Consider the following 26,568-nt stretch of genomic DNA (forward strand, 5'->3'; position numbering starts at 1 on the left):
CTGACTTAGGTAAAGCTGATTAATGCAGATGGGATGAGCCCTTGAGTGCACTAGTTTGTTATTTTAAAAAAATCTTGGAGATTTTAGTGTGGAATTCATTGGAGAATTGGAGCTTATGAGTATAACTTATGACATAGCTGGTCAATTGTGCAATTTGTGAAAATTTTGATTTGTAGTATGGTATTATTTATAATTATATAGATTATAATTGTAAAGCGTACTATTATTAATTGGAGCGCCACAGCACAGAATCAGACCCTTTGACCCATCTCGCCTGTGCTGAACTATTCTGCCTAGTCCCATTGACCTGTACCTGGACTATAGCTCTCCATACCCCTCCCATTCATATATTTATCCAAGTTTCTCTTAAGTTTTGAAATTGAACCTGCATCCACCATTTCTGCTGGCAGCTTGTCCCACACTCTCATCACCCTCTGAGTGAAGAATACCCTTTCATGTATCCCTTACGTATTTCACTTTTCATCCTTAACCTATGACCTCTAGTTCTTATCTCACCCAGACTCAGTGGAAAAAGCCTGCATGCATTTATCCTATCTATACCTCTCATCATTTTGTATCTCTCTATAAAATCTTCCCTCATTTTCCTATGCTCCACTGAATAAAGTACGAATCTGTTCAGCTTTTCCATATAACTCATTTCCTCAAGACGTGACATCCTTGTCAATTTTCTTTGTACTTTTTAAAGCTTATTGATATCTTTCCTGATGTAGGTGACCAGAACTGCACACAGGATTCCAAATTAGGCCAATTGTCTTATAGTAGATGATCTATGTTGAAAGGAATAATAGGGAACACTTATTCAAATACCAAATTTTCAATGTACTTGAGTCTCAATTCTGACTGACTTTTGCAGTAATTCACCTTGCTTCTTGCAAGTATCCAATCTCTTAAAATTAGTTGTTTTATTTTTGGATGAATTGATAAACCTAATTTCTGATAAATGTTTTGAGCATGTTTGAAGTTGGTAATTGCCATTTTTGGGAATATCCTTGATACATGCTCTTCAGGGAAACCCAATTTGATTTGTAAAGAAAAATATTTGAATTGCATGCACCAGTGATCTTAGATTTTTGTTTTGAAAGCTGAATTTCAAGGATATGCCTGCAATTTTGTTTTGTAATAATTCCTATAATGAACAAAGTTTAATAATAATCTCTTGAACTGTATTGTTGTAATGTGGAATGCTACTAGCCTTTGAGGATTATGTTTAAAATTTAAGTTTTGGACCAAGTTCCTGTTATTGTGTACAACCAATTTCTAACTTATCTTTCCGTTGATGGATTTTTAAAAAATATTTTGATTAATTGTGAATGGTTTTGATACAAAATCATTAAATGGAATGACTTTAAAGTATTTAAGAAGGTCATTTTCCAAATTTGCCAAGCATGCAGAAGTAGTGTTTAACAGTTAAGACATGCTAAACTTTCCACAGCATTGAAGCTGTGGAATTTCCAGCAGCTTTGTTTTACCTATACTGTTTAGCAGAAGCTAGGTCGTACTTGTAAAACTGAGGTTACTGTATATCCTCAGCATTCTTTAGAATGTTATATTGGTATATGTTTAAAGAAAGGAATGATGAATAATAAATGTCTCCATTTAAGGTGAATGGTAACATTTTTTTTAAAATTGCCCATTGTACAGTTCTCTTTTAATTGAATAGCCCAAATCATATTGATACGTATAATGTTTGGGACCTGAAAAAACACACTCTAAATGGAGTGTTTTGTTTACTTTTCTCAAAAACTATCCAGTGATCATCATACTGTGTTGAATGACACTGTCTTTGACAACCATGCCTTTTTATTTTGAAAATGTTTTGAAAGTCATAGAAAAAGCTCAAATATGAAGTTGACATTAATAACTATTCTCTTCATTTGTTGCATAAAGACTTATGCTAAAAATGTGCTGTATGTTGGAAATGACTTTCTAATAAAGCAAAATGAAGTGTATTATATCCTTTTTAAACTTTTTTTTTATTAGGTAAAGTGTAACATATTTGACCTCACGAACATTCACGTCCGCCATCAGGTATGGGAAGGTTGGCCTGCTGCTGCTGAGGATGATTCTGTGAGTGCAATGTATTTTCAACGAATTTTACTGTGCTTCACTCGTTATTGTGTAATGAATAGGCAGAGACTTTCTTTCAGCAGATGTTCTTTTATGTACCACTCGGCATTTGTTAGTATGTGGTTTTGATATTTTCATTTCTGTATTACTCTTTTTATATGACCATTGTAACCATTAGCCAAACATCTTACATAATTGAAGAGAAGCATAGGGCACAAGAGCTTACTTTTCAGATTTGCCCTGGTTGAGAATAGTCAGCTGTATAAATATTTCAAGGTGTTTTAGTATCTCAGCACATAAAGACTTTCAACTGAAATAATTTAGCCACCCATTTTTCATTTCTTTTTCAAGTTTTAACATAATTTGGAATGAAAGCCTGTTTACTGAAGCCTGGGTTTTAATTTACTTTAATCTGTTAAAGATTTAGTTTCTGTTATGAATTTGTTGTAGAAATATTTAAGATGTGGAGTAATTATAAAACTTTTAAGCTTTAATTTGGGGGGAAAATCTGCTGCAGTGAAGCCAAGATTTGTCTTTAAAAGATTTTTGATTGACAACATCATTGTTAATAAATTGATTATTTGGTTGGACTAAAAAAACTATATGTGATATTGATGTTTTAAATTTTCTGAAACTAATAATCATTCAGTTAGGATCAATGATGTTCCACCTGCTTTAATGATTAGAATTAACAGTTTTCTCTTTCTCTAATCTATGAACTATTTTTATTCTCCACATGGTTATGATGGTGATGGAGCAGTTAAATTACCAGGCTAATAATCCAGGTGCAAATGCATGTTCCAAACCTCTCAGGAAGAACTTAATCTGGAATTTATATTAAAACAAACTAGTCATATTAGTAATGATGATTGCAGAATCAACTAAATTCCAAAAGAGCATGAAGACTGCCATCTATACCCACTCTGGTAGTGTATTATTAAATTTCCTTCTGACAATAGAAGGAGGCCGTTTAGACTGATCATGTCTTTTCTGGCTCAAAGAGCAAAAGCATTCTCTCTGTAATAGATTTTTACCACATCCCAATTTACCTAGATTCTACCACTCACGTACCCACTAGGGAAAATTAATAGTGGCTAAGAACCTACTAAGCTCCATGTCTTTGGGAAATGGGAGGAAATGAGAGCATATGCAATCATGGAAAACATGGAATTGCACAACTGTAGTTCCAGAGATCGGGACTGTACCCAGGTGACTGGAGCTGTAAGGAAACAGATCTGCCAGGTGTGCTACTTTGTAGTTCACTCATAAATGCCCTCTGAAATAGTTAAGGTATTCAGTTGTACTACTACTACTGCATGTGAACAGATGTTGAAAACATTTAAATTACAACACCTATAATTGACATAGTAAATCCCTTGCCTGCCATCCCACTCATTCCCCCTTGCCTCAACCTTTTGACCCTTGCCTTACTCCCTATCCTATGTAACATTTTCTATCCTTGCTGAATCATGCTGACACATACAATCCGTTCAGTTCAAGAAGTTTGTAGCTGCTGGGAGAAGGGCAGCTTAGTTGGACCCTCCACTCTGTCTTTTTATCCTTGCAAGTTCATTTTCCTCCCAGCCTATCCAAATTCCTTTTGAATTTATAGATCCCCATTAAAGGTGCAACTTCCAGGATATTACCACTAAGAGCCCTTTTTTCTAAAAATAACAAAACTCTCCTCGCAACCTCCTTGTGTCTCTAGTTTGAATCCTCTAGTTCGTGTATGATCATCTAATACAAACAGACTTTCTTTGTCTGCCTTGTCTAAGGGGCCTGGTGCATCTCTGAATCTTAGTTGCTTCAAGGAGAACAATTCTGTTTTCCTATTGTTGATACTTGGAGAACGCCATTGTATGTAGACATCTAACCTGAGGAATTACTGTTAACTATAATTTGCAGACTTATATCCTTGAGTCTTGCATAAGATGTTTGGAGGGCAAAAAGTTGTATTTTTTAAATCATTTTAATGATGCTTTAAGAGAATTGAGTTCCCTCAGTGTACAAACTGCATTTAGGACTTGGTTGCAGATAGCAGTAACATTTTGTGTCTGTTCTTTATTAGATTAAACTCCATGCAGTCCTGCAAATGGCAATTGACAGAACATCTGATCCAATATGACTGGATCTGTGACAGCTTGATCTTGTTGTTTAATCTCTGTAATACTGCCAAAGCTACATTATCTAATTCTATCTAATCAACATGTTGGGTGCTAAATCCAACCAGTACTGATTGAACTGAGACAAACCCAGAACTCAACAAGTTTGAGAATTTATCATGGATCTGACTAATGACCCTTGTGACCAGATCTCTTATCATGGTTAGCCGATGCTACTATTCTTTGTCAATTATTTAGATCCCTGTTACAATTTGAAATAATTATTGATCCTACCTATCCTATGCTGTATCTTGAATCAGTATCAGGTTTATTATCACTAACATGTTGAGAAATTTGTTGTTTTGTGGCAGCTGTACAGTGCAATACATAATACACAGTGAATTCTGGTTCTGCACTAGTGCACTGAAAGCAATAGTGAATTTTATCAGTAATTTTGCCTGCATTGAACAGTGGCTTGTGAGACACAGGAGGCAACATATATTTTCCGAGGTATCATCATAGACCTTTATTGCCAGAGGGTATCGTACAATGGGATAGGTTGATGAAATTACCTTTTTATGTTGCAAAAATGTGAGGCTCATTCTCAGACAGGTACCATTCACAAATCTATGGAAATTGCTACAGCTTGTTATCCCATGAATGCAGCAAATGATTCACAAAAATATACTTTCCCATCATAAGAAGCTAAGATAAACCTACAGTATAGAGCAACTATAGCTCAAAGAATTTAGGAACATAATGTCCAGCTCTCTGAATGACTGAACTACAGAGAAGGAGGGAAGTGGGGTGGAGAAAGAGAGTCTACATTTTGAAACAGATTTAGATTAATTTTTTAAACCAAATTATATTCTTCCTTCCTAATGGCATCTCCTTGTTGGGATAGGAGTTCACAAAAAAAAATCTGTTACCTTGAAACCTTGCATATTCATTTATGAACACTGAATTTATCCTATGAATGTTAAAGTTGCTCCAAATCCTACATTAACTTGGAAATGATTTCCAGCTGCAGAAGAAGGGGCAGCTTTGGTTCTTTCACTTGTAGGTGGATAAAGCCCTGAACTTGCAGACAGCATGCCAGGGAGGGGTCCAGCAGCATCATGTACCAAATCAACAGCATAACAGTTGGACAATGAAACACCTGCTGGCTCAATGCTAGTCTCATTTTTGATACATGTGGTATCCTACATAAATTCTCTGATGAAGGGTTTTGGCTCAAAATGTCAAGTGTTTATTCCTTTCCATAGTTGCCTCCTGACTTGCTGAGTTCCTCCAATATTGTGTGTGCATTTCAATTTTCCAATACATCCAGAATAAACCAGTGGTTCATAACGAGGTAGGTAATAGCATCTCATCTGTAGGTTGAGAAACTGAATTGCTGGTGCATCAAATTGCATCCTAAGAGAATGTTTTTACATTATCGTTGAGAGGTTAGCAGTTTATGCAGCTTCAAGTTCATGAGCGCCAAAATCTGTGAAGATCTATCCTGGGCTCAACATATTGATGCAGGCACTCCTGCAGCTACATTTCATTAGGAGTTTGAGAAGATTAGATATTTCACCAAAGACTAGCAAATTTCAACCGATGTGCAATGGAGAGCATTCTAGCTAGTTGCATCATCTTCATCTAGTATGGAGGGGCTACTGCACAGGACTGGAAAAATCTTTAGAAGGTTGTAAGCTCAGCCAGCTCTATCATGGGCACTAGAGTTCCCACTGTTGAGGCCATCTTCAAAAGGCAATGCTTCAAAAAAAAACGGCATCATTAAGGACCAGCTGGAAGGAGGGACAGGAACCTGAAGGCACACACTCAGTGTTTTAAGAACATTGCAAAATAGTATTCATGGACCATTCAGGAACAGGTTCTTTCCCTCTGCCATGATATTTCTGAATGGTCCACGAATACTATTATTGCATTACTGATCTTTTTAAAATATATATTTGTCTGTGTGTGTGTGTGTGTGTATATATATATATATATATATATATATATATATATATATACACATATACATATACACACACACACACACACACATATATATATATATATATTTATTTATTTATTTATTTATTTTTATATTTATATGGGCAGCATGGTAGTGTAGTGGTTAGCACAATGCTCTACAGTACAGATGACATGGGTTCAATTCCCACTGCTGCCTGTAAGGAGTGTTTCCCCGGGGGCTCTGGTTTCCTCCCATCGTCTAAAGACATTCCAGTTGGTTAGGCTGTGATTAGGCTCAGATTAAATTGGGGGACTGCTGGGAGGTGCGGCCTGAAGGGCCAGAAGGGCCTATTACACGCTGTATCACAATAAGGAAACAAAAAATAAATAAATATTTCTTATTGTAAGTTACAGTATATTGTGGAGTCTGGTTAACTGGTACACATTGGGACCAGTACATTGTGGCCAAGTAAATCGGCTGCCTCAATTCACCAAAGTTTCATGGAAAATTTAAAAAGATATAAAACAAAGACAAACTGCCATTTAACTGAGTAACAAACACTACCAATGCTATTACAGTACAATAAAACTATGGATTAGTTCCTACTGTGTATGGGTGTCCATTCTGAGGCATCTCACTTTCCTTTGGTCCCCAAAAGACACTATGCTCTCATCTGTGGCTCCAAGTAGCTGTTTGCATATGACAGTGGCCACACCCTGGTAAACCATTTTGACAGGCAGGTTAAACCAGGTGATGGTAGCTGGCAGGCCTCATACACTCATGAAATAGGGACATGACTGTTCTAGCATGTAAAGCCAGCTCCAGCAAACTGGACGGATGAGATCATCAGTGAGATCCAATGACCTGGAAGGTGGTTCTTCAATGCTTCATTGGAGAGTGAAGGGCATGACAAGGCATAGAAGTCATGGTTATCCACTGCAACCAAGGAAGACATCAGTTTGTGATGACGACTCATACCACAGGAGTCAGACTTCCAAGGTTGATACAGTGGAACTGTCCAGTGCAACGGCTTTTCCACATTAAAAACTCTCCCATAAAGGATTCACTGTCATCATTGGATACCATAGGCAACTAACACACTGTCTGTAAATGAACAAAATTAGCACAGACACCTAATACAGATAATGGACTGCCATCATAAAATTCTTTTGATGAGTGCATCCTCCAAATCTTTATTTTCATTGTAACATTCAAGATGATTGCCGATACCTTCCAAGTTCCGCAGTGAGCATAAATCGTCCTACTGCCTATTTCTTGACAACTATCAATGACAGAAATTACTGCTCTTTGTACACCAACACATGGAACTGATGCTATTTAAAGACAGTTCGCTGTAAGCATGGTTTTATGTCTAATGGCTACACAAGTTAACGTGACTGACAGGAAGTAAAAACTGTTCGGTAAAAGTCTCCTGCCCACTTAAGCGACATGGTGTCCCAAATAAACAAAGGGAATCCTGGCTATTTTCTCAATTATTTTATGTTGTTTAAGATTTGTCCCAAATAAATGATTGACCTGAACCACTGATCGCAGTACAAGTCTAAAAACAAGACACTCTTAAGTGCTGAGGGGCTGCCTACGAAGATGATGGTGAAGTTGTTTACACAAGGCTGTTCAAATGACAGATGTTAAAAATGCTCAGCGAGTCACTCAGCATCTATGCAGACAGAACGTTAATATTTCAGCTTGATGATATGATGTATAGTTATTGATCTGTGGTGTGAAGTCTTTTTCACTCCCTGGATACTGCTGTCTGTACTGAATATTCCCAACATGTTTTGATTTTGTTTCTGATTTTCAACATTTGCAGTTATGTTTCAGGGTGACTCAGGGAGCTTTGTTCTATGGACTGTTTTCATCCTAACTCTTTCTCCTCAGAACATTTAATTGTTAGAAGACTTAAAAAATATTCACAGAACCTTTTTGAGTCTTCCCTCTCTAAACAGCTTCAAACAGTTTTTTCACTGAGAGTGCAGCTATATTATTTACAGAGTGAATTGACATTGCAACATTTCTACTTCAGCCAAGATATCTGGGTAGCCTGCCATCGTGGAATACATCAGACAGGGCTGGAATGTGAACTATGTATTTCTGAAAAGATGTATGTTGTAGTAGATCATTGCTGTACCCTTTTTTCTCTTCAACTCTATTTATGTCATTTGATTTTAGTATTAGATATGTGGCATTATGTAGTGAAATTGCAAAGAGAATTTAAATACACATTCTTTACAGTCTTTCACTATTTGGTCCCAAACAATGCAACAATCTTGTTATCAACACACCCAAAATGCTGGAGGAACTAGCAAGCCAGGCAGCATCTATGGAAAAGAGTACATTCGACGTTTTGGGCTGAGACCCTTCATCAGGACTGGAACATTTTTTCTCCAGTCTTGATGAAGGCTCTGTGCCTGAAACATTGACTGTACTCTTTTCCATAGATTCTGCTTGACCTGTTGGTTTCCTCCAGCATTTTGTGTGTGTTGCTTGGATTTCCAGCATCTGCAGATTTTCTCTTCTTAACAATTTTGTAATATTGACTTTTGTATCATATTCAGAGGTGAGCCATTAATATCCCAAAATATTATAATATGGTTAGTTTTATGAAGAATATCATTTAAATTTCAAAATGTGTAATATTTTCCACATCATACAGATGATCATGATATAAAATGATATTGGATTTATTTTAAATTTATAGTCTTTGTTTTTTCCAAATTATTATTTTTTGAATTTAAGGGTAAATTATACTTGTTAGAACTCCAGCCCAACATTTGCAGTGCTGCAGTGTTCTTGCTCTTAAAATTCTGAAAACCTGCTCTTTTATATGTAAAATGAGATTCCACATGATTGTATGTTATTTCTTTGTCACAGTTGAACTTTTACAGAATGAAAACATTTACTAACCATGGAAGTCTATAAATGATTCCCTAGTGAGGATATGCCAGAACAGAATTATTGACAACTAGTACAGTATCCCATCCCTCATTAAAGTGAGCTGCAGCCATCAGTGTATTTTTACTACCTAAAGGGATTCAAAAAATAATATATTAAATGAGTGTTGACTTAGATTAAGTTAACTGATGTTGCCAGATGAGCCAGGTCCATCAGGTTCAGAAAAGAATCAAGATTATACAGGAATCCAATTACAGCAAGCCTATCCAGTTTCCTTGTTTATTGAGCTTGAGGTTAACAAGAAATGTAGAGAAAATGGTTCCCATGGCACCGTGAGTCTTTCTCACATCCAGCAAGTAAATTTAAATGAGTAGAACCAAATGCAGGTTTTGGGTATTTGATTTTATATACTGCAAACAATTGCTCGTGAGACTGTACAAAGTTCTACAAAATTCTGTGATGACAGACTTCAAAGAAGCGGGTATCCTTTGGTCTCTGTAAAATCTGTGACATGTAACATGTAGCAGCCTTGAAAGAATTTATTTTAAATTATTTCTACTTTGAGATTAATTTGCATGTTGTGGTTTGGGTTTGGGTCTATGAAAATCACAGCTTAGAAAGCACTAAATGACACTTAGATATCACACTGCAGGAGGCTGACAGACATCATGGATTGTTCTGAGGAGTCTTTCCATAATTGCTGACATTTATCCAGTGTTTCACCGTATTTGCTAATGTATTAATGCAATCAGTCTTTGAGAGGCTGCTCATATCTTTTTGCCCTGGCTTTTATGGTTTCCTAAATTCATAGACCCACTGAAACCTATTCCCTTCTGGTTGCCTTAGTGACAGAGCTCAGAGATAAGCCTAGGTAGAGCCCTTTTGTGATTGCTTTCAGGTGACATTCAATGATAGCTTGAGTAGAGTGTCCTTTTATAGTTCTTGTAATTCACAAAATGATAACAGCTTTCATTCCTAAGATCCAAGGGCTCTCGACCATTCCCAGATGGGATTTGTATTTGATTTGCTACTTCATGCCAGTGAGGCTGTTAGGTCCTTGTGGATGATGAGATTATGTCATATGGCAGAGAAACCTGAAGATGTCAAGAAAATAAAACTTACTTTATTGTCGCAAGCTGAAGTTTTATCCTTTGCTTTCCGGAATTCATAGAATAAAATCATATAATCTTTATGAATAATGCTCTTACTTGCTGATTCCTTGCATGTATTTCATTTTGGTTTAATATTTTTGGAATAAAGAAAATGACATGCTAGCCAAAGCCTACAAACATTTTCACCATCTGTCACAGCAAAGTTGTTGCTTGTATACCATCAAACAAAATTGCTAATCTGTTCTGAAAATTGCAAGATTACTCAGACCTTTTTAAATCATTTTCTTATTTTTCTGGTGTATTCTTACCTCTCTTTTTCACTTCAAGACAATTTGGGGTATTGCGCTTATTTTTCAGTGAGCGCACCTCAAGTGTAACAAAACATTGGACTTTAATAGTATTTGTTCTCTGAAATAACAAGTAGCCAGTGCTGCTAATTTCACTCCAGATACTTGTCTGACATTGTTAGTATTTATGCTTATGTATACATCTGATTAAATCTAGCTGTGTGGATTTGGGAACCAAGTAAGAAAAATAGGATTAAGTCCCTGGCGGATTATATTTGTGCTTCTTTAACACAATGAATCGTGAAATCATATTTCAAACTCTTACCAAAATAGTGTTTGTACTGAGCAATATTGCTTGCATACTAAAAGAAAATCAGTGTGAGTGCAAGTTATTCTTTTATACTAAAGCACCACAAAGGCTTAACCAGCTGTTCTCCAGAGAATGTGAACTGAATCTGTAGTACCAGAACTGAATATGTGGCATCTGAACTTGTACATTGTTTCTGACAGCCTGATACTGAGGTCTGAAATGTGTTTTTTCCTATTGGCAAATGTGATTCTTGTCACTTGGAAGGCTTAAAGGTGTTTGCTATCTTGTTTTTTTTTTCTGTCACTCTAAACTATTCGTGCCACATTTTTATGTGGTTATGAATAAAAATACAATTGACAAAGGAAGAGTTTTTATTTAGGTTATTAGTTCTGTGGATCCTTTAATTTTTGAATAAAACACTACTTGCATCGGCTCTCATAGTTAGTTCATCTGCTTCTCTGGTGGGGTATTGTACCCAAATTATTTTGCCAGAGACTGAATTTCACTTTGCACATAAGCTCTTGTAAACTTTGAGTGTAGTGTGCTTTCAGACTTCATACATGTCCTTCTGTGTGCTTCTGAAATGTAACAGCCCAGAATTTGATGAATAGTGCTTGCTGCCACACTCACCACCTGTTCCCCAAGACCTTGAATTTATCAGATCTGAATTGTTATAACTATTCATGCTGGCTCTGATCAAATTTTTTTTGCTGCATGATGTAATTGGTGGGCTAGACAAAGCTCAACCTGTGAAACTTTTCTCAAAGTTTACAGTCACAATGTTCTTAGCGTTCCAATGTTCAAAACTCAAGTTTTTTTTAATAGCCGTTATTCTGCTCAAAGATCCAATATTAGTAACAATAAGAGTTTTAATTTTCATGAAAAATTAAAATCACCAAAAAACATTATTTAAAAGCAATAAAGGATTTATAAATAACAAAAGGCTATTTAGCTTGTTTTGCCATCTTCCCATGTCCCTACAACTTGTCATTCAAATGAATATGCTTGCAGACTTGTGCCAGTTTTAAACTCCGGCAAGGTTCAAGAGCAGATGTCCTAGCATAAATGGTGGGGTATTCTGGGGGCATATTATTTCAGTGCTGAAGTCCATGTGGATTGAAAGCCATTGAAATGTACATACTGTTTCAGGGCATAACCGGGTAGATGTACAGCCTATTGCATGGCCTAGTCCTGCTTCTGTTTCTTAAAGCACAGCCATGACGTTACTGGTGAAGTTTAGCAAACAAGATCAGACCTCTGCAGCTGCACGGGAATTCTGAAAATGTGCAAGGAATTGCTGGCAGAATCCAACAAATATTTGGTCTTTAGAGAAGACTGAAATGTATACAAACAGAACTTTGGAAGTCTTCAATGTTTTAATTTTGCTAAATACATACCGGTAAAGAAGGATTAGGACTAAACCTTAGCTAAAGTAGAGAATATGTGAGTGGATAATCGATCTGAGGATTTCCCAGCAGCCATTGTTCAAAACTCAAAATCTGTCTATCTATTCATTATTGAGCGGCATTGTGGAACAGGTTCTTCCAGCCTTTTGAGCTACTCCACCCTGCAACCCCTGATTTAACCCTAGCCTAATAATCGCGTGGCAATTTACAAATACACCAACCAACCAGTATGTTTTTGGACTGTGGGAGGAAATTGGAGCACCCAAAGGGAACCCATGTGGTCATGGGGAGAATGTACAAACTTACAGAAATTTATTATCAAAGTATATACATGTCACAATATTCTACCCTGAGATTCATTTTCTTGCAGGCATTCACAGTAAGTACAAAGAGACTAGATAGAATCGATGATAAACTTGAACACAACAAAGACAATCTACAAAAGACAACAAACTACAATCACAAAAAAGAAAAATGATAATAAATAAGCAATAAATATTGAGAACACAAGTTTTAGAGTCCTTAAAAGTGAGTCCGTAGGTTGCAGAATAATTTCAGTGTTAGGGTGAGTGAACCTATTCCTTCTTGTTCAAGAGCCTTATGCATGGGGAGGGGGGGATAATCATTGTTCCAGTTGTATAAATAGGTTTGTTCATCTGTAGACTACTGAATTGTTAGATTTCCCTTTGGTAGATTGACATGTTATTTTGAAGGCTGTTGTTTCTCAGAAGAATTGTTATGTACAATATGTGTTATTTCCACAAAGAAGCAGCAATGCTAACTATCTGGGCCTTAAGAACTATGAATGATAGAGCACTTAACAAAGCAGAAGTTTATTCTTCCAAAGTGCGTAGCTGAAATTCTCTGCGCAGTAATCTCACTGGATCATTTTCAAATCCAGAAAAGTTAAATTTGCTTTTGTTTGAAGAATAATCTGTGAATAGATGGTGCAAGATGGAATTTTCTGTTTCTGCTAGTAGACGCAAAGCTTTTCTAAAATGTTGTGGGTTTTGGAATGATGCCAATAGATTTTGAAGATAACAAATGTATCTCCGCAATTTGACAAAGCTAAAAATTAGGAACTATTGGTTAGTCAGCCTGATAATCATTTGTGAGATAGTATTAGAATGGCTAAATGATTGGTTAATGATTTGAAAATGGTGAGAGAATATACAAGCCTGTGGGAGTGACAGGCTACTTGTGCGAATTGATGCTGGGCTTCATCTATTCACAAGTTACTCTGTGAATAAAAGTGAGTTTAATTTATTTAGAAATGCAAATGGTTAATTTTGAGATTATTGTGAAGAGAATTGCAGCTATGCTCTTCGAACAAATAGAAATTAACTTTTGTTACATGGTGAAAAATGAACAGATCCTGGTACCGAGAGTGACCCTGTTTTGCTAATTTATTAAAAATGCAAGTAAACATACAAGTGAAGCAGCAATTAGGAAGGCAAGTGGTCAATTGACTTTTACTGCCACCTCCTTTCACTGCATGGATGTCTTGAAGTTTTGCTGAGATTCTGCTAAGCTTTTAGTAATTGTAAAGCTTGAATACTGGGCACAGTTTTGGTCTTCAAACCATGGCATTACATTTGCTTGTGAATGTAGCTGATGGGTTAAGGGCATTACATTTTTAATGAGAATTAGTAAGATTGGTTGAAATTTATAGTCGGTGTTTGTTTATTATTAACATGTACTGAGATATAGTGAAAGCTTTTGCGTGCCATCCACAAACAGTTCATTACATCGATATAGTAGAATGCAGAAGGCAGAGTTACAGAGAAAGTACATTGTAGGTAGAGAAGGTTTAAACACAAGAGACTACAGATGTTGGAATCAGAAGCAACACAAAGTGTTGGAGTAAATCAGCAGGTCAGCCAACATCTGTGGAAGGAATTGGACAGTCGACGTTTTGGGTCTACAACAAGGTAGATGGGAGATGAAGTGTTTATCTTTTAGAGTATGAGAGGTCTGTTCAAGAGCAGAACAGAAGCTGGCTTTATGCCTGTGGGTAGGGGATGTCTTTGATTAATTGGCTAATTTTTCAATATGATGGAAAGTGTGCAGGATCTGGAGTGAATGGAGGGCAGCGGTGAACAATCTGCTAGAGGAATTTAGTAGATTTAGCAGGATCTCTAGGATGAAAAGCATTGACTACATTTAGGATCAAAACCCTGCATCAGGACTCCAAGGTTTCAACCCAAAATGTTGATGATTCCTTTTTCCCTAGAGAGGCTGTTGGACCCACTGAGTTCCACAAGTAGATTGTTTGTTGCTGCAGATTTCAGCATCTGTGGTCTTTATTTCAATGGAAAGGAACTTGGTTTGCGTAACACAGTGGGCTGCATTTACAACTCTCTGCAATTTCTTGGAGTTTTGGGCAGGACGGTTACCTTAACAAGTTAAGATGCATAGGGATAGGATTCTTTCTATTGGGCATCTATAATATTTGGTAATACTAATTGGGAATATGAGGAAATAAGGGTGATGGTGTTCTTTTGTGACCCGACTGTACATAGAGCTGGACTTGGACAAATTAATTGTTGGTGATATTTGCACCTAGGAACTTGAAGCTCTCAACCAGCTCCACCTAAATGCCATTGATGCAGACAAGTGTTTACTCCACTTCATTTCTTGAGGTCAGTGATGAGGTCCTTTATTTCACTAACATTGAGGGAAGGGTAATTGTCACTAGACTCTCTCTTTCCTTCCTGTACTCCATCTCATCACGATTTGAGATCCAGCCCATTATGATTGAGTTATCTGGAAACTTCTGAATGAAGTTTGATTAGAATTTAGCCTTACAGTTGTGAGTATATGAGTAGTATAGTGAAGGGCACCATTGGAGGAGGTGTTGTTGCCTAACTTGTCTCATTGCTGTCTGTTGGTAAGGAAGTCAAGAAATGGAGTGCAGAGACCTAGTTTGGAATTATTTTATGAAGGTGAAGCCATAGTCAATAAATAAAAATATGACGTATGTGTCTGTGTTATTCAGGTGCTCTAGAGATAAGTGCGAGACCAAGGAGATGGCGTGCCCTGCTTTGATTATCGATGAATTGTAGTGGGTCAGAGTTGTTTGGGAGGCTGGCATTGAGGTATACTGTGACCAGCCTCACAAAGTATTTCAAGATGATGTATGTCAGAGCCATTGAGCGATGGTCATTAAGATATGTTACCATATTTTTCTTCGGCACTGGCATGATAATTGTCTTCTAGTCTTGGAAAATGCAACATGATAACATTGAAACAAGATCCTAAGAAGATTGACAGGAGGGATTTGGAGTAGTTGATTCCTCAAAGTAAAGAATCAAACATGTCATAGGGTTAAGGTTCTTCATTTAACATTGGGACATCAGAAGTTTTGAGAGGAGGGGATTTCACTCAAGTTCGCTGCCCGAGTAGAAAAGCCAGCAGTGGGTCGCTACAGTGAAAAAGAGTTTTGACTAGCCACCAATCTGTGTTTGATTGATTAACAAGAACAAGTTAAGGGATGGCAGAGGCAAGTGCTTCGACCTTCGTCTAAGTGGACAGACTCATAGTGGTGATCTTGAGGCTTTAGCTCTTCGAGATTTTGGCAACGAGAGGCTTCAGTGAGAGAAAGCCAAAAAAATAAGCTCAAGGTTAAGTTTTTTTTTCCCTTCCCTTCTTTAAATCTGCTCAGCTAGGGCAGTAGAAGTGCTTGGCAGGTTAGTAGAAAGCTCCTCTTGCAGGATGTGGAAAGGCAGGGAGACCTCTAGTGTCCCTGACAACTACACCTACATCTTCTAACAATCTGCGTTAAGGAATTGGAGCTCTGGTTGAACTGGGTGAACTCCAAATCATTCAGGAGGCTGAAAGGGTGATGGAAAGGGCATAGAGGAGGTTACACCCAAGGTGTAGGACACAGGAGACTGGGTGACAGGAAAGGGAAAGGGGTTAATGAGCCAGTGCAGAGTATCCTTGTGGCCATCCTCCTCAACAACAGGTATATCACTTCAGATACTGTTTGAGGTGGGGATTGGCTTAACAGAAGAGAGTCAGTGGTTGGGTCTCTGGCACTGTTTGGCTCTGCGACTCAGAGGGGAAGTGGGGAGAAGAGGAACGCTTTGGGGATTGGTTAGTTAGGGAAGTGGACAGGAAGTTCTGTGGGTGAGAACGAGATTCCCAGATGGTATGTTGCCAGGGTCTGGGATATCTCAGATTGAGTCCTCAGCATTCTTAAGTGGAGGAGTGAACAACCAGAAGTCGTGGTCCATGTAGGTACCAAAGACATGGGTAGGACGAGTGACAAGGTTCTGCATAGGGAATTCAGAGAGTTGTGTGCTAAGTTAAAGGGCAGGACCTGCAGGGTTGTGATCTCAGGATTGCAACCCGTGCCATGTGCTAGTGAGGCCTCAACTAGGAAGATTGTACAGTTTAATACATGACTAAGGAGTTGCACCTTGCACCTGAACTGGATGGTGACAAATATCCTAGCGAGAAGGTTTGTTAATCCTGCATGGTGGGGTTTAAATTAGAGTTGCAGGGGATGGAAACCAGAATGCTAGAACATTGGTTTTGGAAATTGGAGGTTGTGGAAGCAGATGTTAGTAAGACTTCAGACGTAGTTAGGAATCAAAAGGTTGAGCATTGTATGACTCGTGTCCTGAGCTGCATATATTTCAATGCAAGAAGTGTCACAGGAAAGACTGATGATAGTGCTTAAGATCAAGTAGCTGGTTTACAGAGGCAGTGTGTATTGAGGAGAGGCTGTTGATAGGGCAAAATTGCAGTCAAAGGATGAGTTGCAATGTAAAATGGGCTGTCCACACCACTCTCTGCAGAATCCTGCAATTAAGGGAGGTACAGTTCCTATACCAGGCAGTGATGCAGCCAGTCAGGACGCTCTCAATTGTGCCCCTGTAAAAAGTTATTAGGATTTGGGGGCCCATACCAAACTTCCTCAACTGTCTAAGGTGAAAGAAGCACTGTTGTGCCTTTTTCACCACACAGCTGGTGTGTACAGACCATGTGTGGTCCTCCGTGATGTGAATGCTGAGGAACTTAAAGCTTTACACCCTCTCCAACCCAGAGCCATTGATGTCAATAGGGGTTAGCCCATCTTCAGTCCTCCTATAATCCACAACCATCTCCTTTGTTTTTACGACATTGAGGGAGAGATTGTTTTCTTGACACCACTGTGTCAGAGGGATGACTTCTTCCCTGTAGGCCACCCCATTATTGTTTGAAATTAGGCCAATCAGTGTAGTATCGTCAGTAAATTTAATTAGCAGATTAGAGCTCTGGGTGGCGACATAGTCATGGGTTTACAGGGAGTAAAGGAGGGGACTTAGTACACAGCCCTGAGGGGCTCCTGTATTGAGAGTCAGAGGGGTGAAGGTGAGGGAGCCCACTCTTACCATCTGCTGGCGATCTGCTAGGAAGTCCAGGATCCAGCTGCACAAGGCAGGGTGAAGGCCGAGGTCACTGAGCTTCTTGTCGAGCCTGGATGGAATTGTGGTGTTGAATGCTGAACTGTAGTCCAAGAACAACATTCTCACAGAAGCATCCTTTTTCTCCAAATGTGTAAGGACGGTAAGTAGAGCAGTGGCTATTGCTCTGATGGGAGTTGTATATAGACAATTAGTAATAAGGATGTGGCTTACAAATTTACAACCTAAAATGCATGTGGAATAGTCATGTGAGATTTCAATATGTAGGTAGATCGGGAAAATCAGGTTAGTGCTTGATTCCAGGAGAGGGAATATCTAGAGTGCCAATGAGATGACATTTTTAGAGAAACTAACGGCTGAGCCCACTAGGGGATCAGCTGTTCTGGATTAGGTGTTGTGCAATGAACCGGAGTTGATTAAGGAGCTTAAATTACAAGAAGCCTTAGGGTCAAATGATCATAATATGATAGTATTCACCCTGAAATTTGAGAAGGAGAAGCTAAAGTCAGATGTATCAGTTTTACAGTGGAGTAAGGGAATTACAGAGATGTGAGAGAGGAGTTGGCCAGAATTGATTGGGGGATAAAAGCACTGGCAGGGTTAACAGCAGAGCAGCAATAGCTGGAATTTCCAGAAGCAATTTGGAAGGCACGGGATATGTACATCCCAAAGAGGAAAAAGTATTCTTAAAGGCAAGATGACACAACTATGGCTAACAAGAGAAGTCAAAGCCAACTTAAAATCCAAAGAGAGGGCAGAAATTAGTGGGAATATTTTAAAAGCCAACAGAAGGCAACTGAATATGAGGAAATCTGCAGATGCTGGAAATTCAAGCAACAGACACAAAATGTTGGTGGAACACAGCAGGCCAGGCAGCATCTATAGGAAGAAGTACTGTCGACGTTTCAGGCCGAGACCCTTCGTCAGGACTAACTGAAAGGAAAGATAGTAAGAGAATTGAAAGTAGGAGGGGGAGGGGGAAATACGAAATGATAGGAGAAGACCGGAGGGGGTGGGGTGAAGCTAAGAGCCGGAAAGGTGATTGGCAAAAGGGATACAGATCTGGAGAAAGGAAAGGAACATGGGATGGGAGGTCTAGGGAGAAAGAAAGGGGGAGGGGAGCACCAGAGGGAGATGGAGAACAGGCAGAGTGATGGGCAGAGAGAGAAAAAAAGGAGGGGAGGGGGGAAAACTAAATAAATCAGGGATGGGGTAAGAAGGGGAGGAGGGGCATTAACAGAAGTTAGAGAAGCCAATGTTCATGCCATCAGGTTGGAGGCTACCCAGATGGAATATAAGGTGTTGTTCCTCCAACCTGAGTGTGGCTTCATCTTGACAGTAGTGAAGGCCATGGATAGACATATCAGAATGGGAATGGGACGTGGAATTAAAATGTGTGGCCACTGGGAGATCCTGCTTTCTCTGGTGGACAGAGTGTAGGTGTTCAGTGATACGGTCTGGAATAGGCAGCTGGTATCACACAAATCCCTTGAGGAATATTATTGATCTAGGAATACAGTTAAGTGGGACACTGTTAAGTTTTGCAACACCAGAAATTAATTTTAAAAAAACACGGGATAGTGTATTTCTATACTTTAGTGATGTAATGGCATAATGATGTATGCCATTCACATATGTTTACATGTAACCTTTAATGAATCATGTAAGCAACAAAATATGCTTATTCAGACAATATATTTACAATATCACTTAAATATTACTGAAATACTAAACACACAACACTCCACCTTGCTTAGCTATAAACTCCAACTCTCCAACTCCATACAGAATGCATCTCAACTCAAATATGTAACATATTTCTCTCTAGCCACCAAATATATATAATACAACTACTATATAGGCATTCACGGCATATTATTTTTAAGGGCATAATGCTGTGAAGGATTTATTACTCTTGTGGGATCATGTGTTTCTTGCCATGGGGGTCACTCTGTTTGGCAGGCGAGACCTGTGGCTGTGAAACAGTCTCAGGGTCTTGCAGCTCTGGACACCTTTCTTCTTTAGTAATTGATTCTACCAGGACAATGCAAGCCATTCCCAGGGAAGAAGAGGTGCTGCTCTTGTCATCTTCTGAATGTGTTGACATCCTTAGCAATGCATGGCAAGCTGCTCAAACTGCCGATCTTTCTTAGGCCACTAGACAAACTTGGAGCTAACGCTTTCATTTTAACCATGTCTAGATGACCAGCATGCATCTCCTTCCAACACTTCAGCTTTCAGCTTGGATGATACAACAGCTCTCAATCCCCACATAACGCAACCCCTGTCAAGGGCAAAGTCATGGTGGTGCTGGTAAAAATAGAGAAACTAGAATTTCTCCTGCACATTCCAGTCACTTTGGGTGGCCCTGTAGACCTGAGACAGTGTTGGGTCTTTTCTGGTTTCCATTTGGATCATCTCTGCTGTAATAGGGAGACCAAATTTGCATTAGTGAGAATGCATCAAGAGGAGTGTCCTCTTTTGTAAGTTTTCCAGGTATTTCCTTTTCCAAGGGTAAATAGAACAATCCATCAGCATTTCCATAATTAGATGTTGTCTTGAATTAGATCTTTTAATTGTGTCCTCCAAGAAACAGAGTACATCTCTGCATTTGTATTGTTGCTGTTACTGGAATACCCCTTCTATGGATTGAAAATGGACACCAGTGGTTGATGATCAGTAATGAGGGTAAACTCTGTCCTATACAAGTACTGGTTGAAATGTTTTACATTGCAAACCAGACTCAAGGCCTCTTTGTCAAACTGCATGTAATTTTTCTCTGCAGTGGTAAGGGAGTGTGATGCAAAGTTTATGGGTGTTCACTTCCATCACTGACAACATGTGACATGACTGCATCTAGATCATAAGGTGAGGCACTATAGGCAGGTTTCACTGGACAATGTGTTTCATAATGTGTGAGTACAGTGTCTGATATCACCATTTCCTTTGTCTTTTGGAAAGCCACATCACACTGCTTAGTCCATTGCCATTTCTTCCCAATCTGTAGCAATGAGCTAAAGAGATGGAGTGCAGTAGCCAGGTTTAGCAGGAACCTGTTATAGTAACTGACAGATCCTAAAAAAGACCACAACTGTGACAGGTCCTTTGGCCTTGTGGCATCCACCACTCAGAGTCTGGAGGACCTGAGTTATAAAGAAAGATTGAATAGGTTAGGATTTATTAAAGAACATAGAAGCGCGAGAGGAGATATGATAGAGGTATACAAAATTATGAGGAGTATAGATAGGGTAAATGCAAGAAGGTTTTATCCACTGACGTTGGGTGGGACTACAAACAGGAGTCTTGGATTAAGGGTGAAAGGTGAAAAGTTTATTCAGAGGAACTTGAGGGGAAATTTCTTCACTCAGAGGGTCTTGAGAGAGTGGAACGAGCTGCCAGGCAAAGTGGTGAATTTTGGTTGATTTTTTTTGCAAAGTGGTTGATTTCAACATTTAAGCAAAGTTTGGATAGGTAAATGGATCATAGGGGTATGGAGGGCTATGGTCCCAGTCTAGGTTGATGGGAGTAGACAGTTTAAATGATTTGGCATGAACCAGATAGGCTGAAAGGTCTGTTTCTGTGCTGTACTTCTCTATGATTCTGTGACGTTGCTGATACAGGATGACCACCTTGTGTCTTGTTGTTGTGCTCACCCTTGCCATGGTATAAGATTTGATGATTTGAAGTTTAAACTGTCAGTCACACTGTCACCTTTTCGTTTAGTTGTCCTTTGTCCAGTGTGATACCTTCTACATTAATTTCTTTTTTATTTAATCAGTTTAGTTCATTTAACTCTTGTCACTCTTCCTTTGTATCCTATTTGTTATCTTTGTTATCCGGACTATATATCTACAAAGTAATCAAGTTTTTGTTTGAAAAGTAGTCTATTACTTAATATGTTACTTCCTTTAATAAAATACAAAAATTTCTCTAACATTTAATTTTCTGGAAAATAAATGTTTGGAAATCTAAAGTTTGCGCTTTTCTACTGACACAGTAATGCAGAAGACAAAAGATAAACATCTAAAACAAAAATTATATAAAATATCCAGGGTGTCTACGACTTTTGTTCAGTACTGTATTTTTCTTTAGTGAGGTGCACATTTATGACATAGTGGCATAAGGAAGTATGCATTCACGTATATTTACATCTAACCTGTAATGAATTTTGTAAACAACAAAGAATGGTTAATCAAACAATTTATTTACAATAGCAAATAACATACAGAGTATTAAGCATCAAACCGCAGAGTTCTTGAAACAATCTAGAACTATTCATTTTAGTTCAGTTCAATTTAGCTGTGTTGGTCATTGTCTGCAGATCAGAGATCCAGTCCATCCCAATCAAAATTGTGCAAAATAGCAATAAAAATTAAATATCCAGAATTCAGAAACACATATAACATGATTTGCAAAGTCCTCTTAAAAATGAATCCAATCTACAAACTGCTGATCACACCTTTCCCAAGACCCAAGATTCCTGCATGTTCCTTTGGCAGCAGCGGGCGAGGGGGAAAGAGAGACCTGTCAAACGCAGACAGACAGTGCTGAACATCCACTCACCTTCCACTTTTGTCCTCATTGTTTTCATTTTTGCTCAATGCTTTAATCAGCAAGTTGGTTGAGAATTGGAACAATCATGGGTTTGTGCTCCACCATTAGGCACACTCCATCCTCAATCTTCTCTCAACCACACCGAATTCCCTCGGAGACAGCAAAAGCACAAGATCGCTTAGTCGGCCCAGAAACACATTACCAAGATTTAAATTCCAGTCTCTAATTACACACAAATTAGTAGTAGGAGTACGTTTACAAGAAAAAGTAGTAGTAGTAGTTTTGTTAACTGTCTGCAGGATGTTGCCATTTATTGCATTGGTCACTTGGCGATATCATGCTATACTGGGCTGTGCTGCAGCCAATTAAGGTACTCTTCACTGTGTGTCTATGTAAGTTTGTTGAAGTTTTTGATGAATTTACATAAACTTCTACGTAGAGACACTGTTGTGTCTTCGTTTTGATGATACTTGTTATGCTGTATTCTGGAGTTATGGTATATGGCAAATATTAATTTGAACAGCAGTTTGTCTTGAGACCTGAATGTAGATTGTACAAGTAGATTGAATTCAAAATACAGCTCTGAACAATGGTCTTCCTGGAGCTTCATTTTGAAGTTGGTGGGAATTAACATTCATTTTGGGGGTCTGGAGTGTGAGTGTGAAAATGGAAGTGTTTGAAAATTGTATGTAATTCAAAGGAAGCATGGTAAATATATTTGTAACTGTAGGATTGTCCTGCTGTTACCTTTGATTTTTAGCACATAAAATTGTTATGTAATATTGGGTCAGGCAGGTCTCTTCTTCCAAGAGTATCTGGAATATGATGCCTGCTGCTCATTTTGCTGAATAAACACTTCTATAGCCACGAGCTTCAGTGTCTCTTTGGTGACTTTGTACACAGTCATGACAATACTTATTTGCTTGTTCCAGGCCAATTCCTTTGATAGATTAATGCCAAGGACTTTGAAACTACTGACCCTCTCCACCTCCATTTCTCTACTGAGGATTTGTTCATAGACCTCCAGCTTTTTCCTCATGTAGTTGATAATCAGCTCTTTGGTTATGCTGACTTTGAGTGAGAGGTTGTTCTTTTGGCACCACTCAGCCAGATTTTCAGTCTCCCTCCTACATGGTGATTTGTCAACAATGATGCTGGTGTCAGCAGACTTAAATAGAGATTGTATCTGTACTTAACCAAACAATCATAAATATAAAGCGAGTACTGCAGGTGGCTAGAATGTAACACTGTGGTGTACCTGTGCTGATGGTGAGTGTGGAGGAGATATTGTTGCCAGTCCATACTAATTAGGGTCAGTCATTGAAGGAATGAAGAATCCAGTTGCACATGAAGGCTCCAAGATACAGGTCTTGGAGCTCAGTGATGAGTTTTGATGGGGTTATAGTGTTGAATGCTGAGCTGTAGTCAATGACATGCCTCATTATTGTCCAAGTGTTCCACAGCTGAGTGAAGCAACAATGAAATTGCATCTACATGTCAAGTGGGAAAATTGGAGCAGATCCAGATAAAGCAACATCCTAAGCAGCTCTGCAAGTATATTAAGAGTAAAAGGATACCTAGAAAGCAAACAGCTTCCCTTAAGGATGAACGTAATCATCTAGGGGTGAAACCTTATGGGTTCGGTGAGGTCTTAAACTATCTCTCATCTTTATTTATTGTGGAGAAGGTCATGGTGCCAAGGAATTAAGAAAATGAATAGTGAAGTATTCAAAAATGTACACATTACATACAGAATCAGGCTTAATATCACCAGCATATGTCGTCAAATTCGGTATCTTTACGGCAGCAATACAATGAAATAAATGATAAGTTAATACAGAGAAAAAAATGAGTTACATTAAATATATATACAGTTGCAAGAAAAAGTTTGTGAGTCCTTTGTAATTACCTGTTTTTTGCATTAATTACTCATAAAATGTGGTCTGATCTTCATCGAAGTCACAATCTTAGACTAACACAACCTGCCTAAACTAATAACACACAAACAATTGTACGTTTCATGTCTTTATTGAACACATTGTTTAATCATTCACAGTCCAAACTGGAAAAAGTGTATGAATCCTTGTGTTTAATAACTGGTAGAACTTCCGTTAGCAGCAGTAACCTCCACCAAATATTTCCTGGAGCTGCTGATCATTCTTGCACTACAGTGAGGAGGAAGTTTAAACCATTCGTCCATACAAAACTGTTTCAGTTCATCAATATTTCTGGGATATCTTACCTCAAACAGCTCTCTTCAGGTCATGCTACAGCATCTCAATTTGGTGAAGGTCTGGACTCTGACTTGGCTATTCCAAAACACAGATTTCCTTCTTTTTAAACCATTCTGTTGTTGATTTACTCTTGTGTTTCGGATCATTGTCTTATTGCATCATCCAACTTCTGTTAAGCTTCAGGTGACGGACCGCCACCCTGATGTTCTCCTGTAAGATGTCTTGGTACAATTTTGAATTCATTGTTCCCTCAATGATTGCAAGCTGTTCAGGCCCTGAGGCAGGAAAACAGCCCCAAATCATGATGCTCCTTCCACCATGCTTCACAGTTGGGATGAGGTTTTAATGTTGCTGTGCAGTGCCCATTTTTCCTCCAAGCATAGTGGTGTGCATTTCTGCCAGAAAGTTCAACTTCTGTCTCATTTGTCCACAGAACATTGTCCCAGAAGCATTGTGGAACATCCAGGTGGTCTTTTGCAAACTTGAGACGCGCAGCAATGCTTTGTTTGGTGATCATTGGTTTCCTCCATGGTGTCGTTCCATGAACACCATCCTTGTTCAGTGTTTTTCTTACAGTGGACAGATGAGTAGAGACTTTAGCAAGTTCTAAAGATCTCTGCATGCCTTTTGCTGTTACCCTTGAGTTCTTTTTCACTTCCTTCAGCATTGCACATTGTGCTCTTGGGAAAAGTACAACAGTACTGAATTTCCTCCATTTGTAGACAGTTTCTCTTATTGTGGACTGATGAATACTCGGGTCTTTAGAAATACTTTTGTACCCTTCTCAAGCTTTATGGATCTCTACAGTTCTTCTAAGGTCCTCTGAATGTTGTTTTAATCAAGGTATGGTGCACATAAACAGATCTTTTTAAGAATAGCAGGCTATGTCAGTAACCTGACTTCAGGTGTCTTTTTTAATATGGCAAGGCACCTCCACAACCCACACCTCTAATTTCATCTCATTGATTGGAACACCTGACTCCAAGTAGTTTTTGTAGAGGGCATTACCCCAGAGCTTCACATAAGATTTTGAACCTAGACTGTGATTATTTAAATGGTGTACTCAGTATTGACGAAGAGAAGTACAATTGTTCATGTGTAATTAGTTTAGGCAGATTGTGTTTGTCTATTATTGTGACTTAGATGAAGATCAGACCACACTTTATGAGTAATTAATGCAGAAAACCAGGTAATTGTAATGGGTTCACAAACTTGTTCTTGAAACTGTATGTCTATTGAATAGATAAGTTAAAATAAGTAGTACAAAATAAAAGAAATAAATAAGTAGTGAAGTAGTGTTCATGCGTTAATTGTCTGTTTAGAAATCAGATGGCAGAGGGGAAGAAGTTGTTCCTGAATCGCTGAGTATGTGCCTTCAGGCTTCTGTACCTCCTACCTGATGGTAACACTGTGAAGAGGGCATGTCCTGGGTGGTGGGGATCCTTAATAATGGATGCCTCCTTCCTAAGGCACCACTCCTTGAAGATGTCTTGGATACTAAGGAGGCTAGTACCCATGATGGAGCTGACTAATTTTACAAGTTTCTGCAACTTATTTCAATCTTGTGCAGTTTCCTCACCCACCCCCCATATCGGATGTTGATGCAGCCAGCCAGAATGCTCTCTATGGTACATTTGTAGTAGTTTCTGAGTTTTTTTGTTGACAAACCAAATGTCCTCAAACTCCTAATGAAATATAGCCAGTGCCTTGCCACCTTTATTGCAGTATCAATATGTTTGTATCCAGGTTAGGTCCTCAGAGATATTGACACCCAAGAATTACTCACTCTCTCCACTTCTAATCCTTCTACGAGGATTGATTTGTATACCCTTGTCTAACCCTTTCTGAAGTCCACAATCAGCTCTTTAGTCTTGCTGATATTGTTGCTGCAGCACCACTCAACTAACTGCTATATCTCGCTCCTATACCCCTTTTTGTCACCATCTGAAATTCTGCCAACAATGTTTATAAGACCATAAGACATTGGAGCAGCATTAGGCCATTCAGCCCATCAAGTCTGCTCTTCCATTCCATCATGGCTGATCCTGGATCTCACTCAATCCCATATATCATCAACAAATTCATAGGTGGCATTTGAGCTCTGCCTAGCCGCACGGTTATGGGTGTAGAGGGATTAGAGCAGAGGGCTGAGCACATGTCCCTGTGTTGTACCAGTGTTGTT

General features: G+C 38.6%; 1 protein-coding gene across 1 annotated transcript in view; it reads left to right on the plus strand.

Annotated features, from left to right (window-relative positions):
* The window catches only part of faf1 (Fas (TNFRSF6) associated factor 1), a 329,838-nt gene that overhangs the window by 155,675 nt on the left and 147,595 nt on the right, over positions 1 to 26,568 (plus strand). The window contains exon 8 of the mRNA XM_073063028.1: positions 2,002 to 2,088. Within this exon, the coding sequence (XP_072919129.1) occupies positions 2,002 to 2,088 (87 nt within the window). The remainder of the gene's footprint in view (positions 1 to 2,001; positions 2,089 to 26,568) is intronic.

This window comes from Hemitrygon akajei, chromosome 12 (assembly GCF_048418815.1).
Source record: "Hemitrygon akajei chromosome 12, sHemAka1.3, whole genome shotgun sequence".
Lineage (NCBI taxonomy): Eukaryota > Metazoa > Chordata > Chondrichthyes > Myliobatiformes > Dasyatidae > Hemitrygon > Hemitrygon akajei.